This window comes from Mesoplodon bidens (assembly GCF_964165515.1).
Source record: "Mesoplodon bidens genome assembly, chromosome: 13".
In the NCBI taxonomy this organism is placed as follows: Eukaryota; Metazoa; Chordata; class Mammalia; order Artiodactyla; family Ziphiidae; genus Mesoplodon; species Mesoplodon bidens.
In genome coordinates, this window is record NC_138169.1 from 18556725 (window position 1) to 18576636 (window position 19912).

Genomic DNA, 19912 nt, shown 5'->3' on the forward strand with positions numbered 1-19912 from the left:
TGACTGTTCCCAGGGCTCCCAGCTCCAGATGTGGAGGGGGTGCCTGGAAGCCTGTGAATGAGGCAGATTTAGGGGGTGGGGGAGCCCTGGGAAGATGAAGCCATGACCCAACCATGTGAGTGCTCCCAGCTTCCAGTAAGTTCCATCACACATGAATTTTTAACATCACACCTCCTGGGAGAGCCTTGCTGCCTGAGGCTCTGTCCATCCTGCAGGACTCAACCTCTCCCAGAGCCTCCCCTGGGCAGCCCTGGCCACACTGGACTAAACCACTGGAGTTGGCAACTGTGCCCTGCACCCGAGTGCCAACCCATCGAGGGAAGGGGGAGCCCACTTCCCCACCCCCAGGCCCCACCTGGGCCACAGCGTGTGCTCTCTGCCAAGTGGATGGATGGAGATGGCCTCACCTTGAGGTTTTCCGGGCAGAACTGGTGGCCATACAAGTCGACGGCAGACAGGAAAATGGACTCCACCTGGTTGTGCCTCAGCTCATAGGAGGGGAGGTGGGAAGCAATCAGGACCTGCAGGGGGAGGGGACAGAGGGGCTGGGGTGAGCCATCCTCATGGGGAGGAGCCAAGGGGCGGGTCCTGCAGCAGAGGGGACATGCACGGTGGGGGCCGCGCGTGGGGAACGACGGCACCCTGTGACCTCATGCGCAGTGGGGACCACAGCTGGCGACCCTACCTGTCTGGCTCTGAGGGCCACCTTGCAGTGCTTGCTTTTGCTCAGCTGAGTGAGCTCGCTGAGGATGGAGGTCAGCTCATCTGACAGGGAAGGGTCTGGGCCACAGAGCTCATCCTTTGGGGGAGAGAAACAAAATCCAAATGGCTCTCTGTTCTACCAGAAGGAAACAGGCCAGCATTCACCCTTGGCCAGGGGGGTGGGGGGGTGGCTGCCCCCGCAAACCTGCACAGTAGGATACACATACCTTTAGCCACTCTCCACCAAGTACCCCCCTGTTCATTCACTCTCCCATTCATCCACCCCAAAACATGCCCTAAATTCCTGGCATGAAGAAAAAGACAACAAAGTCTCTGCCTGCATCACTATTAATGGCCAGCACTTATCAGGTACTTACTATGGCCGGGCAAGCAGCTAGACCCTTTCCACTCATTTCCTCAAATGCCCCCAACCCACTGACAAATTACTATATGATTCCCATTTTACAGATGAGGAAACTGAGGCTCGGAGAGGCAACATGCCTTGCCCCAAGGCTACCGAGCACGTGCAAGGCAGAGCCAGATTTGAACCCAGGGCTCTCCTGTCCCTATGGCCTCTCCCTGTTTCCTCTAAACATTGTTGCCTGACTTATGGAGCTCAGTTTCAGAGAAGAGGGATGAGGGGAAATAGAGGCAGGTATGAACAAAGAGTCAAGGCCACATGGGAGGCTTTGGTGAGGGTGTGTAAGCTACCCTCCAGGAGCCCCGGTGTGAGGGGAGCATCTAGGGCCTGGAGAGGTCAAGGGAGGCTTCCTGCAAGAGAGAAGATCTAGAGGTGGAACCTGCAGAAGAGGGAGGGATGAGGGTTCCTATGTGCACCCCTCCTCTCCGCTTCTGAACAAGGGACCTTTCTGCTGGAGACCAGGGCCGCATGCGACTGGTCTATGCAACTCCTCTTATGCCCTAAATGCGAGAAGGGCTTGGTAATGGCTCAGAGCTTATACTCCCTCAATACCCACAAAGACAGAACAATGAATGCTGGGAATCTGAATGCCTGGGCATCACACTCCCCCTTCCTTGCACCAGGCCATTCTCCAAGTGGTCACCAGGTGGTGGGACCAGGGGTCATTCTTTTCCGCATCTGCTTCTGCATTTTCCTAATTAGAATGAGACCACACTGTTTTTACAATCAGAAAAAAATTTTTTTTAACATATTAATATTTCACACTTGTACATAAACACATAGCATGTCAGTGCTGAAGAAATCTCGTGGGAAATTATTCTAAACTTTCTCTCCCTCCCAAATTCTGATTTGCTTTATCAAGTGGCGGTGGCATTAGTCTCCATCATTCCACCAGCCTGTGGCTCCAAGGATAGCACAGGACGCAGGCGCTGTCCAACAACCAGGCTAGTGGTTTTCTAAGAGAGGAAAGACTCAGGAGTTCCCTGTGGCCTAGTGGTTAGGATTCCGGGCTTTCACTGCCGTGGCCTGGGTTCGATCCCTGGTTGGGAAAGATCTTGCAAGCCGTGTGGCATGGCCAAAGATAGGAATAAAAAATAAAAAGAGAGGAAAGACCCAAGACAAGTTTTGTATGAAAAATTTTTAAATCTGGCCACCACACTCTACACACAAAAGTCTAAAATACTCTCTCTCTCTCTCTCTTTTTTTTTTTTTTTGGGCGGTACGCGGGCCTCTCACTGCTGTGGCCTCTCCCGTTGCGGAGCACAGGCTCCGGACGCGCAGGCTCAGCGGCCATGGCTCACGGGCCCAGCCGCTCCGCGGCATGTGAGATCTTCCCAGACCGGGGCACGAACCCGTGTCCCCTGCATCGGCAGGCGGACTCTCAACCACTGCGCCACCAGGGAAGCCCTCTCTCTCTTTCTTGTTAACTTTTGTGAAGTGGTCCCATGGCGTATATTTTAGCTCACAGCATTATGTTTTGTTTTCTTTGTTTTGTCACTAGCAAAGTCCTGTGACCACTGAATTGATGTTCAGAAATGAGGTTCCCTGTAAAGACTCAAAAACATTTCATTTCCAAGTAATCACTCCATTAACAAGTCTTTGCTCAAAATCTCCAAAGCATCAAATACCGTCAAATGCAAAGAACTCTCCATTTTCTAGCAAATGGAAACAAGAGAGCCAGAAGAATAATGAATCTCACATATAACCCCCAAACCACACCTGCTACAACATTTTTAGCCTCCTTCACCAAGAAGCCCCTGGCAGTGCCCTAGTTCTCTGATCTGGGGGCCATTCCACCAGGCCGTCCTCTTCCCCAGGCCATCCTCTGATAAAAATTATTTTTAAGAACTTCGCGCCCAAAAGAGAGTTATTATGTACACAAAGAGTAGCAAACAGCAGAACTACCCACAGACCCAAGCCCTGGCCTATGAACAAATGGCGAGTGGACTGTAATAAATTACATAAAGGCATCCTTTGTTTTACAGACACTCACACTTAAAAAGACTCCATCCAATGGAGGTACTTTGAGAAAAAGGTTATATTATTTTAGCAATGAAATTCCCCCCAAGACTAGATATGTCCTCGGTCTTAAGTTCCCAATCCTGGCTGCATATTGCAAGCACTTGGGGAGCCTTCCTCCCAAATTTAATTTTTTTTAAATTTTATTTATTTTTGGCTGCATTGGGTCTTCGTTGCTGTGCACGGGCTTTCTCTACTTGCAGCGAGTGGGGGCTACTCTTCGTTGCTTCTCACTGCAGTGACTTCTCTTGTCCTGGAGCACAGGCTCTAGCCATGCGGGCTTCAGTAGTTGTGGCATGTGGGCTCAGTAGTTGTGGCTCACGGGCTTCAGTAGTTGTGGCGCATGGGCTTAGTTGCTCCATGGCATGTGGGATCTTCCTGGACCAGGGAATGAACCCGTGTCCCCTGCACTGGCAGGCAGATTCTTTTTTTTTTTTTTTTTTATAAATTTATTTATTTATTTACTTATTCTTTTGGCTGTGTTGGGTCTTCATTTCTGTGCGAGGGCTTTCTCTAGTTGTGTCGAGCGGGGGCCACTCTTCCTCACGGTGCGCGGGCCTCTCACTACCGCAGCCTCTCTTGCTGCGGAGCACAGGCTCCAGACACGCAGGCTCAGTAGCTGTGGCTCACGGGCCCAGTTGCTACGCGGCACGCGGGACCCTCCCAGAGCAGGGCTCGAACTCGTGTCCCCTGCATTGGCAGGCAGATTCTCAACCACTGCGCCACCAGGGAAGCCCGGGCAGGCAGATTCTTAACCCCTGCGCCACCAGGGAAGTCCCCCAAATTTAATTTTGAAGAACTTCAAAACTACAGGAGATCAGTACATTGAAAATTATCCAGATTCAGCAGTTGCTAAACTTTCACTCTTGCTTTTCTAGTAAGCATACGTGCATGCCTGTACACACAAACACACTCTCTCACTCTTTTCTCTTTCTCTCTTTCAGTTGCAGACACCATGATCCTTCCCACTACTTCAGAATGTACCTCCTTGAGAAAAAAGATCTTTCCCCAGCTAACTGTAGAACTGTTAAAACACCCCAAAAATTGAACACTAAACCAATATTATTATCTAATATACAGTCCCCGTTTAAACTTCCCATTGGAGAAGCTTTCAGAAAGTACTAATGCCTGGGCCCCATCCACAGAAACCCTGAGTTAATGGACCAAGGGTGGGGCCTGGGCATCTATATTTTTTAAAAGCTCCCCCATCCCCACCCCAGGTGGTTCTCAAGTACAGCCAGGATTAAGAGAATCTCATGCTGCACTAGGAGATTTTTAAATGATTCTTTACAAAAATATCAATATTTATGAATCCATCTTGTTAGGGTGTTAACTGCCCTATAAGCCCAGGCCCAAATCTGGCCCACTGCCCAGTTTTGTAAATAAAGTTTTATTGGCACAGAGCCACACTCATTCATTCACATATTGTCTGTGGCCACTTTCACGCTACAATGACAGGGCTGAGTAGTTTCAACATAGGCTGCATGGCCAAAGCCTGAAATATTTACTCTCTGGCCCCTTACAGAAAAAAAATCTGCCGACCCCTTCCTGCTATAAGCCAAGCCCAAGTCTCTGCTACTATCTGCTGATCCTGCATTTTCTAAGTCACGTCAAGGAAAAAAATTTTTAGCTATAAAGGATTGTTAATTATTACCCGGTAGGAGGAGAAATAAGAACAAAGACATTCCACGCTTCACCAAGAAGGCAAAGTGAAAGCCCTACCAGAAGACTCGGAATCCAATACCCCTTGACTAATCATAGCTCATGACTCTGGAGCCACGCTGTGGGTTCAAATCCCAGCTCTGCACTTATAAGCTGGGTACCCTTGGGAAAGTGATTTCACCTCTCTGTGCTCTGTCAAAGGAGGATGAGAACGGTACCGACCTCCTAGGGCTGCTGGGGGAATTAAACAAGTTAGTATTTGTAAAGCATGTCAGGAGTGCCTGGCACACAGTAGGTGCTTTGTGGGTTAGTCATGATCTTCCCCAGGGGTCAACATATCCTACCTACTGCCTAGTTTTATAAGCAAAGTTTTATTGGGACACAGCCATGCCCATTTGCTTACACTGTGCCACAGCAGGATTGAGAGGTCAGGACAGAGACCATATCCTGGGCTAAATCTAATATATTTACTCTCTGGCCCTTTCCAGAAAGAGTCGGTGGAGCCCTGAGCTACCCCCACTCTGGGTAAAGGGCGACTTTTCTTGCTTACGATCAACATGATCACCAGCTGGTTCTTCTTGGCCACCTGCGCGTGGGAGAAGATGCAGTCCAACACCTGGGACATGTCTGGTTTCAGCTGCTCCCGGAGGTTTATCACACACTTGTCGTAGTGGGCTGCAGGGAGACAAAAGGCCACGTGGGGTAAGGCTCGGGGCCCCTCCTGCCCCCGTGGGCTTGTCACCAATGCTTGCGGTGGCGACTCTTGCCTTGTTGGAAATGGTGCTCAACCAGTAAATATCTTCGCAGGAGATCCAACACCACTGCCTTCATGTAGCCCCGGGTCCCACTGCGGTATCTGGGGAGGAAGGGAAGGCTGCCTTAGTGATCAACTCCACTTCCTGGGGTGCCGGAGTTATCCACAGCCAGGACTTTTATGATTTGAAAAAGGAGAAAACACTAATAAAGAAACTGGAGGCTGCTCCCTCTAATCTTTAGGCCTGGGAGGGATGTGTGAGTTAGTTCATTTGTGCTAAGAACTCCGCAGGCCAGAGAGACCAATGACTTGCCCAAGGTCACACATCCAATGAGAGGCCAAGCCTGAGCCTTTGGATGATGCCTGCCCGTCCCCATAGAGAAGGAAAAACACAGAGTTGGGATGCTGAAAGGGGTCAGCCTTGCATGCATGGTTGAAAAGCAAAAATTTTCAATTAACCACTCAATGTATAAAGACAGATTGGAAAACAAAACAAAACAAAACTTGAAGGACATTTACCCAAAGGTCCCTGTGTAAATTTCACTTCCCTTTTAAAACCAAATGGTAACCTGGATGTTCCTTAAACCATTTCCTCTTCTAAACTATTTCAGAACACAGGGAATTGAGTTTTTAAGAGAATGTGATGCTGAGTTTTAGGGAAGCTGAAAGCAGCTTCACCCCAGCATCACCAAATGGCAACAAAAGAGAGTAAGAACCTAAAATACTCTTTTATTCAGATGTGATTTTAAAAACACACACGAACACAACATAAGACAGAGCTTTGAGATTTATATTTAACACACAAAAACCTGCTATGGAATTTGATTCCTTTATCATTTGTTCATTTCTCCTAGGCATTTCCATTGCTGAAGGATGGGTTAGCATTAGCGGTCAAAGTGTTCCGGGGAAGGGATTCCCCTCCTAGCCCTCAGCTGTGACTCTCACTTTGTGGGGAATCCAAACTCAAATCTCCTTCCTCAGCTGCGATCCTATATTGTTAGTAGGAGTCCCCATGAGCCAGGGAGCGCCCTGAAAAGGACGGCATTTTCCTATAGTCCTATATCCTCTGCACCTCTGATAGTTTCTGGCACATGGCTAATATGCGCTGAATTAATCCGCTGAAGTCTGAGAATGTTTGGATTCTGTCCTTATAGGCAAAGCTTTCTTGCTGGGTAGAGTTTTCACGCAAAAGGGCAGTTCTTTTTATCACCAGAATAGTTCTCCCTGCTCAAGAACTACTTAAGATAAAATACAAATTCTTCGCCAACTCCTCCTTTGCAAGGATCCCCCAAAACCGCAAGGATAATCTGTATAATCCTTTACAGCCTATAAAGCCATCTCATCCCACTGTCTCATAATCAAAGCTACCACAAGGACTCACTATGTGTCAGCACTTTACAAAAATCAATCTGCTCATAGCTCAAAATGACTTATGGTGTGTGAAGTGTTTTTATCCCCATTTTACAGACTGGCAAACTGAGATTCACGGAGGTAAAGGATGTTGCTTTGTTCTGCTGTTAGGAAGGGCTGTGCTGGGGCTGTAACTGGGGTATCGGACCCCAGGTACTGTCTCTCAGTTTGAGCCTGCCCTTAAGATAGCACCACCCTGGGGCAATACATGGATAACTGAGTGTGATAACCACACCCCAAGGAGGGCCCAGGACTCACTTCTGGACCAGCTGCACAATGCTCTGGGTGTTCATGAAGAAGACCTCCCGATCGGCCTTCCGCTGCAGGGTGGCCGCATGGCAGTCCAGGATGGTGGCTATCTGCATGGGAAAACAGGACAGGTCTGGCCACTCAAACCACACAATCTGGTTGCCAAGCAGAAGTCACCAGAAGGACCCACCACAGGCTCCCATGGAGATCCCATTAAAAAATTTAGAATTCCAGCCCCAAAGCCCTCTGGCCACCCAGAAACAGCTCTGCACACCCCACTCAACATGTGGCTTGAGGACTCAAGAGCTCAGAATGACAACAATCACATAAAGACACACACCACTGTATCATCCCTTTCCACAAATACAAATGCTCTGGGGAAAGAGGAGAAAGGAATTTCCAACCCCAGGGAGCATGAGGGTGTTGGGTATGGGGGTCCTATTTTTACAGTTAGATTTAATGCGATCGGCATATTGTTTGTGGTGACAAAAAACATGTAATGAAAAACCTGTATCAATAACAAATTCCTAGAAGGTTGCAACGTGTATTTTTCTCAACTGGGGTCCTTGAGAGCTTTGCTTTCATTATTTTTTAGTTGAGATAGAATTCATATACCATCATATTCCACCCCCCTTCTTTTATTTTTTATTTATTTATTTATTTATTTTGTGGTATGCGAGCCCCTCACTGTTGTGGCCTCTCCCGTTGCGGAGCACAGGCTCCGGACGCGCAGGCTCAGCGGCCATGGCTCACGGGCCCAGCCGCTCCGCGGCATATGGGATCCTCCCAGACCGGGGCACGAACCCGTATCCCCTGCATCGGCAGGCGGACTCTCAACCACTGCGCCACCAGGGAGGCCCCACCCCCCCTTCTTTTAAAGTGTACAGTTAATTCAGTGCTTTGTAGTATATTCACAGAGTTGTGCAACCATCACCACTATCCAATTTCAGAGCGTTTTCTTCTCCCCCAAAAGAAATCCTATAACCATTAGCAGCTACTCGCCAACCCCCCTGCCCCCAGCCCCTGGCAACCACTAATCTACTTCCTCTTCATGGATTTGCCAGTTTTGGATGTTTCATATAAATGGAATCAGGCAACATGCAGTCTTTAATGATTAGCTTCTTTCACTGAGCATCATGCTTTCAAGGTTCATCCCTGGGGTAGCATGAATCAGTATTTCATTCCTTTTTATGGCCGAATGATACTCCAACCTAGAGGTTGACCTCTGGGAATAAACTGACTTACACTGACCTCGGGCGCCCCAGATTGCTGATATGTGGGTGGGGTGATGGTGGGAGGCAGCCCTTATAACCAGGCAGAGGGCACGAAGGTAGAGGTGGCTCTTCCAAATGCAGATTTCCTTTAAAATGCCTGATAAAAGCACCCCCAAAAAAGAGCAAAACGAGGCCATTGTAGAATTATTAGAGATTTCTGATACTACCCGGGAATGGTTTCCATTCTTAAAAAATATTATATATACGTATAGTCCCAAGATTGTCACCTTACACAAAGCAGAGGGGGAGAATCAGTGCTACACGCTGGCAAGAAGAACTCACAATGTCCTCTACTGTGTCAGCCAGCGTATTTTTGGAAAACGCTCACTCTGCTTGCGCCAACTGCTTACTCCTGTTCCGAAGCCGAGTTATACAGAGTGAGGCCTAATAACTGTTTATGTTCCTCTAAACAACTGTTGCTCTGGGGGGAATGCTGCGATTCTGCAGAGAAGGCGTGAAAGAAAACTCTCAGTCCCCAGCATCTCGGGTGTAAGTAAAGCCCGATTTGATCAGAGACCGGACGTCCGCACTGATGGGGAGACAAGCTCCCAGCGGGGCTGGAGTGGGGGTGGGGGGCACCCACCTGCTGGCTGGGGAACTGGCACAGCACCGAGGTGATGTTGCTGGCGTACTGGGCCATCACCCTGCGGACAGCCTTCTCCACGGGGGCGGGGATGCGGCCCGACACGCTGGTCATGATCTCCTGCAGATCCAGCAGTGGCAGCGTTGGGTGCCGGAGGGTCATCAGGAGCTTCTGCACCCAGTCCTTCAGCTGCAGCGGGGAGCACAGAGTCGGCCCAAGGCTGTGCTGGGGGCATGGGCACGGCCACCCACCACAGGGCGGCTGACACACTCAGCCCATCCAGGCCCCGTGCACTTGAGTGGCCAAATATCTAGACCCAGTGGCCTGTAGAACAGTCCAGAGTAGAATGGTCCCCTGACCACAGGGGGAACGAACACCCAGTTTCCCGACCCAGGAAGGCCCCACTCCCCTCTCCATGCATCCAAACAGCCAGGCTGGTGTGGGGATAGAACACCAGGCCCTAGGAAAAGCGAACATTTGTGGGACACTGGCTTTGTGCCAGACACTGTTCTAGGATCTGGATTTGCTTGTTCTCATTTGATCCTCAGAGACAACCCTACGAAGTAGGAATAATCATTATTTGCATTTTCCAGTTGAGGAAACTGAAACACAGAGAGGTTAATTAAGTTACCCAAAGTCACCCAGCTAGTAGGAAGCAAAGCCAGGATGCAAACTCAGGCAGACTTCAGTTGAGGAAACTGAAACACAGAGAGGTTAATCAAGTTACCCAAAGTCACCCAGCTAGTAGGAAGCAAAGCCAGGATGCAAACTCAGGCAGACTCAGAGACTCTTAACAGCTGCATTGCAGTGCTTCCGGCTCACCCAGAAGCAGAACTGTTGATGGTCTTTGAATGGGGAGGATAATGGCGCCAACCCCATAACGTGGTTGTAAGGTTTAAAAATGAAACCATGCACACACAGGCAAGTGCAAAGACTTAAAAAAATGTTGTAATTCTAGCAATTAAGCAGCATAACCTAGGGGCTAAGTACATGTACTCTGAAGCTAGAGGGCCAGGGTTCAAGTCCCCTCTTTGCCTCTTCATGGGTGAAACCAGGCAAATTTTGTAGCCTCTCTGTGCCTCAGTTTCCTCACCTGTAAAATGGAAATAATAACAGTTCTTACCTCCTAGGGTGTTGGGACGGTGAAATGACTTAATAAGGTTCAAGTACTTAGAGTAGTAGATGGCACATAGCACATACAGGACAAGGGCTGAGTTATTACTATGACCACCATCACTGTGGTTGGCTTTTCTGGGATGGAATGGGATGTAGCACAATTTTATAGTTACTGACAGTTGAGTTTAGCAGCATGGGTCTTTCACGGAGGTCTGAAAATCTGAGGACTTGTTTCTCTACAGACAACGGGACCCTGGGATGATGAACAGAGTTGTGTTTCTGGACAAAGCCCCTTCCTCGCTGTCTCTTTAAGAGGGTGACCCACATCGACTCCTTTCTTAATTTACTATGTGAACATTCTCAGCGTTGAGCTGAACCCAACCCCAAAAAGCAATGTTCCCTTTACAACAGTTTATAATCAGAGAGAAACATACACTGATGTTTACAATGAAACAGAGGAATTTCCTGAGAATGGGTCCTTGATAGAAACAACAGAGGATGAATCATTTTCTCATTTCTTACCTCAATGAAGATCTCTGGGATCTCCTGGCTCTTCATACGGACCTATGCACGTGTGTGTGATACACACCTACCCTGCACACGTGACCCACCTTGATGCTAAAAATAGGCTCCGGCAGACAGTAGCCCTTCATGATGTTCCTCAGATTTTCCAGGACACTGTGAAAAACCTGGTGCAGTTTCTCTCCGAGGATGGGCAGCGTTGGTTGGGAAGGCAGCTCTCCCGTGAACGGCTCAGCCTGATGAGACACCACAGGAGTCAGAGGTCAAGGCCACTGTGGCCTCTGAATGAGACATACAAGCCAAGGGTTGAGGCAAAGCTGCCAACACACAATATAGGCAATACACATAATGCGGTTATCATGAAGCCTGAGGGGGAGGGGGGGACAGAAGAAAACATTGTATTGGAAAGTTAAAATTGCTACATTCACACCCCTGTGTGTGGTTTCCAAATCTTCCCCTTTACAAATGTCAGCGTCAATTATGTAACCCAAATAATTCTGGAGGGCGTTAGATGTGATAAAAAAAAAAAAGTTCACATGTTGAGATCTGGGGAAGTCATTCTGGCTTCTACATGAGTTAACTTGAATTTCATGCTAACTAGAGCAGCCAGTTTGTAGCCAATCAAACATACATTGTACATCTGCTTTAATTATTAAAGAAAAGGGCGCACGGACCAGAAGTAAAGAATGTCCATGTTAAAAATAAAGATGAAATGCCTCCCTTCCTCGGATGCCAATGCTGGTTCTCCTTTGATGATAAGATTCCCTAACCAGGTGCCAAGGCCATATGGACTCGTCGTGTACGTGCTGATCTGTTCTGTTTGTGTGTGTGTGTGTGTGTGTGTGTGTGTCTTGAAACCTTGAAGGAATGTATCCCTGACTTGTTTCATGTTCGTTGCTCTGACAAGACATAAAACTGTGCTGAAAAAAATGCTCCTTGGGATCAGTTCCTCAGAGTTATCTGAAAGGTTGTCTTTCGGGCTATGGTCCTGTTTGGTTCAAATAAAACTCTTTTCTATTCCTATTAAAGACTTTATTATTTTTGTCGACAGATGTTTTTGTTTTGCTTTGCTTTCTAACCAAGATCATCTTCCTGTTTTTTTCTATTTATTTCAGTCTCACTCGAACCCCAAAGATGAATGCCTAGCAGAGTGAAAATTTAGGAAACTCTCATGCAAGTGTCCGTGCTTTTTGTAAATCATAAACATTTAGCCTTAAAGAATCCCCAAATAAAAAGCTCCCCAAAGGGGAAACACTGACTTAATGTATCCATTCGTCTGTTAATTTATTCTACAAATATCCACTCAACACCAACTGTGTGAGGCACTGGGACCCAGGAGCTGGGGCATGCTATTCTGCTGGCCCAGAACCCTCAGCTTCCCGTCCCTCAACTCCATTCCCAACCCTGCAGGCTCCTCTCACCCTTGAAGATTAACCGGAGGGTTTCCTTTCTCCACAATCTGCTTCTCCACCTGGGCCTTCACAGCCAGCGGCCAAGGGCAGTCCCTCTGACTGCACTTACTGAGCTGAATTACAAAGGCTTATCTGCCCGTCTTTCTCAGGGCATCTGTGAGCCTCCTGACCTGTTGCTGGGAGCTGTCTCAAGAACCTAGCCCAGGAAACGTTTGCTAAAAGGAATCACAAAGCAGGCACAGACCTTCCTGGTGATCTAACAAAGCTCAGTCTATTTCTAGCTTTGGGAACCCTCTAAAAAGAATAATGAAAAGAAGGAGAAGAAAACAAATGAAACTAACAGAATAGTCTGAAGAAAAGAGTCGATTTGATTTTTTTAGAAATGCTTTTCTAGGTTTTCTTTTATCCTGGGCATATACACTAATTATTGTAGAGAAAACAAAATTACATGCATAAATGGCGAGCCACCTCCCCGCAGACCTGGCTTACTCTAGGAGGGTAAGTCATGTCACGTCACGGAGACATGACGGCTCTATATAACGCACCGGGGGGATGATGTTTGCGTCAAAGTTCACAGGAAGAACCCTTCTCCTGTAAGCGTCTGGGAGAAAGTTCTTCCAGGCAGAGGGAGCTGGCCCCACGGGGACGGTTCTGGAGCATTCGATTAAGGGAGGGGTAGCGGGAGAGGAGATGAAGCCAGGGAAGAAAGCAGGGCACAGCTCAAGGGGGGTCTTGGAGATCATCGGAAACACATGGCTTTTATTCTAAGTGGGATGGGAAGCTGCTGAGAAGGATGTGAGCACAGGCAGGCACACTCCTATGCCCGTCGTGCTGGCTGCTGTGAGCGGGTGGTGGCAGGAGAGCCGGGGCCACAAGCCAGTCTGGCTCACGGGGTAGCTGTGCCAGGTGCCACATACCGGGTGCATTTTAGAAGGGTCATCAAGCTCCAGCCTGGCCACCACACAGCCTGCTTCCAACACAGCCCCTGGGCGCTTGATATACTTCACCCGGCCACTTTCCTGCACATTCAGGGTCATGATCATCTTCATCACCTGTTTTGCAGAAAGAAGAAATTAGATGGAGCCCACTAGGACTGGCCTGTGTCACCCCAAACTAGTAACTCTGGAGCAGGGACTGTGTCATTTACATTGAATGACTCCGTGGGCAGAGTTCAAGCGGAGGGTAGAGAGGGAACCAGCATTTACACAATCTGCTGTGTACCAGGCACAGCACTGGGCATAAATTTTTTCCATCTGCAAAGCCAGCCAGGGAGGCAGGTGTTCATTGTGCCCATTTTACAGACATGGAAACTGGTCTTTGTTTCCAAAGGAAGGCCTCTCTCTTAGAAATACAGATGAATCATATGATGTAGGGTGACTGACACACACATTCCTAAAATGCGGTACATTTTGTGACCAGCTCCGGTTTTTAAAGGCAGTGAGAAAACCCTCTGGGGAATGAAGAACATGACTGCAGTACAGTCATCAGCCCCCTTGAACTGGTCTGAGAGTCTGGCCATGTGGACGTGATCAGTTTTATCACGTGTGGGCTGCAGACCGACAGGACTGTCCCACCCTTTTGGTCAGAAGTTCACAGCTTGGGCACCCAAGTCAGCCAGGCCTGGGATGGAACCCTGCTCCCACCCATCACTCTGTGATCTCCACACATGCCTTCCCCTCTCTGAGCCTCAGTTTCCCCAACAGTAAAATGGGAGGAAATGACAGTCTTGCCTCACAGGGCGCTGATCAGGATGAAGCAGGATGGCACATAGTAGGAGGCCGACAAGCGTCAGCTACTACCGTTGCTATATTTTCATTACAAAAATCACTATTTTCCTGGGCAGCAGAGAATGGAGGCCGGGTTTGAATCCTGGCTTGGTGCGACCTTGAGTGAGTTCCTTAGCCTGCCTGGGCCCCGTGTCTTCATGTACAAAATGGGGGTCCCATTTGTGTCCAACTTATATGATTGCTGGGAAGATTAAAGAAGGTAATTAAAGACAGATAAAATGCTTAGAATGGTGCTTGCCACGTGGGAAGTGCTTTGCTTCTGTTGGCTTTACCACTTTTTAATTGTCCGCATCATGATCATTCATCGGTTCTTACTCACTCCTGGGGAGGTACACATTTTTGAGATTTTTTTTCCCTTTGGATATTGCAGGGAATTGGGGCTGAACCCCACACACATGGCTCTCTTAGGAATCTGCAGATGACAGCCCAGGTGAGAGGGGAGGTCTGCTGGCTTAGGTGAAGCAGCATTGGCAGATGGCCCTGCCTGGGGGATGGGATGTAAGGGAGACCTGGCTGCAGCCCTACCCCCCTCCCAGGGGGCCTGCGGTCACCTCTATCTCAGCATAGCTGCCCCCAGCCTCGACGTGGCCCCCGTCCTCCACCATGTACTGTATCAGCTTCCCCGCCGAAGGGGCTCTCAGGACCGTGGGATCATTCTCCTTCTCAAACACACAAGTCTTGTTGCCGATGGTGATTCGGTAACTGGAGAGAGAAGGAGTGGGGGGAGGTGGTGGGGAGACTGGGGAGGACCATCGACCCAGGTGCCCGAGTCAGGGTTTCGACAGCATCTTCCCTACCTAAAGGCAGCCGGGAGCATCACCCTGTGTGTGGTTTGAGGGACTTACTTCATTTTTCCCAAATGGTAGCATTTGACAGTTACGGCAGAGACTTTGGGAGTGAGCTGGGTGGGACCCTTTACTGGCTGAAAACTAGTTCCTTTGCCTGACATAATTCCAACAGGCCCTGGCATAGAGAAAGCAATCAATCACTATTATTCAGTAAATACTGACCCACTGAAAGCCTTCACCTTAGAACTGGCAAGAGCATGCCCCATGGATGGAGCTTATAGTCATCTTGAACATTCTTGGCAGATAGAACAAGGGTTAAAAAGAGGTAAAAAAACCCACAGATCTGGGATGAATCTAGTCCACCTTCTTCCACTGAGGATTCGGAAGGGAATCTAGCTGGAGCTTTTTCAGGCACGGGGCCTCTGGAGCCCCACTCCTCCCCATCTTACTCTCTTGGTCGGGGGGGTCTTTGCTGCCTTTCCGTGGGGGTGGGCGGGTCTGTTTCATCGTGTGAGCTCAGGGTGGTCAGACACGCTGGACCAGGACGACACGCGATGCCCTGTGTGCAAAGTGCTTCCGGATCATCCAGTCCTCCACCCATCCAGACACAGAGCAAGCTTTCCTGCCGCCATCTGCTTGTTCGATGTGTCTCTTCCCCGACAGACTCCATGAGTCATGACCACGGCTGTATCCTAACACCTAGTCCAGCATCTGGTGTAAGCAGATGCTCAATAAATAGCCCCTTCCCTAATCGGACGGTCTCATCTTCTCCAAGCCTTGATGTGATGGGTGTGGACACTGCAGCTCAGACCCGGAGCCTCTGGCACTCAGCACACACCTTGCAGGCCGTGGAGCTGGGAGTCACGTCCCATTCGGCTCTCAATCCTCCCAAGTCACTAGAAAAGGGCCTCCTGGGAGCGTCCCATAAATGCCTGCCAGCTGCATGGAATTCCAGCCAAGAGATTAACCTCTTCAGGAGCCCCAGAATATTCCAGAGAAGGTGCCTTAGCTAAGACCCTCAGACCCGCAGGGGAGAGCTGGCTCTGTGTGCCCTCCACGACCACACACCTGTCGACCTCCTCCTTCAGGTACGTGGTGTAGCTGCTGCCGCTGTAGGACAGCAGCAGCCCCCCGTCGTTCAGCCGGTGGGCGTCGATCTCGATGTGGCAGCCGTTCATGATGAGGACGAACGTGGTTGGAGACTGCCGGGCCACCTGTGGGGACAGTTCAATGCCCCCACCTGAAATGAGGATGCCTGCTCGGCCCTGTGCCCCCAGAGAACCGCCTGGCCCCCCTGACCACAAGCAAAGGCTAGTGTCCACAGCGGGAGTGCTGGGGTGGACACCTCACCTCTCGAGGCCCAGCCCTCACTCACCCCAAGGGAGCAGCGACGGGGAGGGAGCCCGGGGTCAGCGAGCCACACCTGCCCTGTGGGTGGGCTAGTGGCTGCCGGCCGCACGTGTAGTCCCAGGCCGGGCATCACTGTCCACTGTGTGCCCTTGAGGGCTGGGGGCTTTCTTCTGATCCTGTCTCCAAGCAGGGTTGCCCTGGGAGCCATGCAGATGGGGGTCTTGCTCTGGGTGAGGCAGACCTGGGGCCTCCATCAGTGACCTGGGCATGGACTAGGGCTCTGCCCGCTAGACCTGGCCCTGCCCAGGGGCACACAGTGGATCTGGGACACTGGAAGGAGACATACACGGCCAGGCCCTGGCCTCGGCTCTGCATTTCAATCTGAAATACCAGCCCCACCTGGCCCTCAGTTCAAAGTATGTGCTCTCTCTCAGAAAACTAATACCCTAAAGAGCCCTCAACCTCTAAAATATATATATAGTGACAAAAGATGGCAAGAAATAGAGGAATATTTATTGCCACGTTATTTATGGTAACGGGAAAACCTAGAATCAAACGAGCTCTCCAACAGTGGGTGTGCCATGGAATGTTCTAGACCTGCACTGTCAAATATGGTAGCCCCTAGCCAGACGTTCAAATGTAAGTTAATTAAAATTAAATGAAAGGTAAAATTCAGCTCCTCAGTTACACTCGCCACATTTCAAGTACTCCACAGCCCCAGGTGGCCCATACTGGACAGAGCAGATTTAGAACATTTCCATACCTGCGGAAAGTTCTATTGGACCGTGCTTGCAGACTCTAAACTGATGTTAAGGAAAACTTGCTAATAACAGGGGGAAACTATAGGCCATGATAATATCAAAGCAGTAAAAACATTTGCACTATGATCTTGACTTTATAAGATCAATGCATAAGGAAAAAATAACTGAAAAGAGGTCTGCTAAAACGTCTGAACCCGGGCCACAGCAGTGAAAGCGCAGAATCCTAACCACTAGACCACCAGGGAACTCCCCCACGGTGGACTGTTTTTCTGACGCTTCATGCTTGTTTGCTGTTTTGAAATTTTCTGCAACGAGCATGTGTCATATTTAAAATCAAGTTGAGGGGACCCAGGCCCCCAAAGGTAGCCAGGAAGCATCAGGGGCAAAAGGGAAGCGATTTTACACACGTTATGTGGATAACACGCTCGTTTGGCCGAACAAAGCCTGAAAATCTCCAAAGTTGAAAGTTCAATGTATGCTCAGCAATGTTAAAAATCAAGTAAGAGAAAATAAAAATTCTGTTGCCTTTTCCATGGAATGTGAGGCTGGGAAGTGCTGGGGAGGCCCTGGCTTCCCAGGGACACATCGCTCCAAAAGTCACCCCGACTTGGACCCGGGGGGCTCACCCTGTGCTCACACATCTCAAATATTCTTTGATACTCTGCTGAATTGGCCTGGGATGGCTCAGGACGGGTAACTAGATACTTCCAACAGAGAAGAGCAACCCTGACAAGCTCCAGGGATGCCGGTGATAGACCCGGAAGCAGTCAGAAATCCACACATTGATTCTCAGTGCAGAGACGCGGACAAAGCCAGTCTCACAGCCCTGGGAAATGCACCCAGACGCTCTGTTCTTGAGCAACAGTCCAGCTCACACTTTGTAAGGGGTTGAATTATGTCCCCCCAAATTCAAGTCCTCCCTGGAACCTCAGCTTGTGACTTTAATGGAAATAGGGTCTTTGCAGATGTAGTTGGTTAAGGAGGGGTTGTGCTGGATTAGGCTGAACCCTAAATCCAGTCTGACTGGTGTTCTTGTAAGAGAAGAGACCCAGAGAGACAGGCACAGAAGGATGAGGATGTGAAGACAGACAGACAGACACAGACACACTCAGAGAAGGTGGCCGTACAAAGCCAGAGACTGGTAGAGACTGGAGTGACAACCTATAAGCTAAGGACCACCAAGGACTGCCCACAACTACCAGAAGCTAGGAATGCATGCTCCCTGGGAGCCTTCAAAGACACCATGGCCCAGCCAACACCTTGATTTTGGACTTCTGGCCTCCAGAACTGAGAGACTATAAGTTTCTGTTGTTTGAAGTGACACCAGCTTATGGGACTTCATTACGGCAGCCACAGGAAACCAATACACGCTCTAATGTGCCTTGTGTGCGTGGCTCAAGCCTACGGGTTCTGGAATCCAAGGACCTTAGATTTCAAGGTCACGGGACTGCACGGGGAGTCCTGGGACCAAGCATGAGAAAATCCACTGCAGGGATGGCCCACTGCAGAAATAAAACTCCCTAGAGCCACCAGAGTGTGGGAGACATCTAACAGGGACCTTTACCTTGAGGATGTACTTAACGCCTCCGTAGATTAATTCTACATCCACAGTGTTCAGCAGAGAGTCTGCAGGGAGGACCTGGCCCCTGAGAGAGAAGACAGACCTGTGGTCAGTTTGGGAGTGACCAAGAACTCCGCAGCCATCCATCCCCTGGATATGAAAAACCACCCACTCTTTGCCTCGTCTAACTATCAACACACCCGATTGATAAAAGGCAAGGAATGGAGAGTCCCAAGGAGCCTGACGTCCCTTAGAACTTAAGGAAACTGCTCTTGCTACAGGAGGTGACATTTCAAAAAGGTTCCTCTAAGAAGCAATAACCATATTGCTTCTTCTTGAAAAAAATTCCTTACGTGGGAATTCTGCCACCCGCTTATGAAAGAAACAAATGAACAGATTGTGATTCTGTTACCATTCAAAAGCCTATTATCCAAGCACTAAGAACTTTCGCCCTTCTACTTCCCTTTCAGTAGTTTCCTTTGCCTACCACAGTGGTTTTCAATGTGGGGTTTGCCTCTACCCCGAGGACATCTGGCAATATCTAGAGACATACTTGATTGTCCTGACTTCCAGGGGGAGAGGGGAAGCTATGGATGGGACCAGGGAGGCTGCTAACTTCCTACCCTGTCCCACAGGACAGCCCTCACCACAAAAGATGACCCAGCCCAAAAGGTCAGTTGGTGCTGAGGTTGGGAAACCCTGGTCTATCCTGAGAGGGAGCTCCTGGCCACTTCCACAGGGTCCATTTCACTGGTCACCTGATTCAGGTGAGGGTCTGGGAAAGAACCATCTGTAGGGCTTCCCTGGTGGCGCAGGGGTTGAGAGTCCGCCTGCCTCTGCTGAATGGCCTGGGACGGCTCAGGACGGGTAACAGGGGGATGCAGGGGGACACGGGTTCGTGCCCCGGTCCGGGAAGATCCCACATGCCGCGGAGCGGCTGGGCCCGTGAGCCATGGCCGCTGAGCCTGCGCGTCCGGAGCCTGTGCTCCGCAACGGGAGAGGCCACAGCAGTGAGAGGCCCGCGTACAGCAAAAAAAAAAAAAAAAAAAAGAACCATCTGTAGAGGTGACCTATAACCCGCTTTGCTTCTCAAATCCACCTCCTCTTCTCTGAACTCCTGAGTGTTACGACGTACCTTGCACAGGTCAGCACGAATAAGCGCACTGCCATCTATAGGATGATGGCTGCCTTGGCCTTGAGTATCCCTCCCCTCCTGCCCCCTACCCCAGCCTCTTCTAGGGCAGCCCAGGTTTATCCAAGGAATTCTACAGAGGCAAACACGTAGGAGAGGTTCACTAATTGCTTGGTGATGGATTTACACCCAAATAAAGCACGTTTCTGCATTATGTGCCATCAACACATATCCCAAGAGGGGAAAGGAAGTACCCAGGGGCCCCACCTTTCCAGTGAGTGTAAGAAATCCGTCATGCAGGTCCTGAACATCGAGTCGGCCACGTTCAAGGCTCCGCACACCACCCCAAGCATGATATCCGGCTTCTCGGCCTGGGAGAGACTCTGCACATCAGTATCCACAGTGACCA

General features: G+C 49.6%; 1 protein-coding gene across 2 annotated transcripts in view; it reads right to left on the minus strand.

Moving 5' to 3' along the window:
* The window catches only part of ACACB (acetyl-CoA carboxylase beta), a 121706-nt gene that overhangs the window by 38994 nt on the left and 62800 nt on the right, over positions 1-19912 (minus strand). For both annotated transcript variants that reach the window (XM_081252807.1, XM_081252808.1), the window contains 12 exons: positions 19771-19874; positions 18375-18456; positions 15768-15913; positions 14463-14613; positions 13042-13176; positions 10802-10948; positions 9075-9263; positions 7227-7327; positions 5572-5660; positions 5355-5479; positions 686-799; positions 408-521 (listed from right to left, as the gene is read on the minus strand). In XM_081252807.1, coding sequence (XP_081108933.1) covers positions 408-521; positions 686-799; positions 5355-5479; positions 5572-5660; positions 7227-7327; positions 9075-9263; positions 10802-10948; positions 13042-13176; positions 14463-14613; positions 15768-15913; positions 18375-18456; positions 19771-19874 — 1497 coding nt within the window. The remainder of the gene's footprint in view (positions 1-407; positions 522-685; positions 800-5354; positions 5480-5571; positions 5661-7226; positions 7328-9074; positions 9264-10801; positions 10949-13041; positions 13177-14462; positions 14614-15767; positions 15914-18374; positions 18457-19770; positions 19875-19912) is intronic.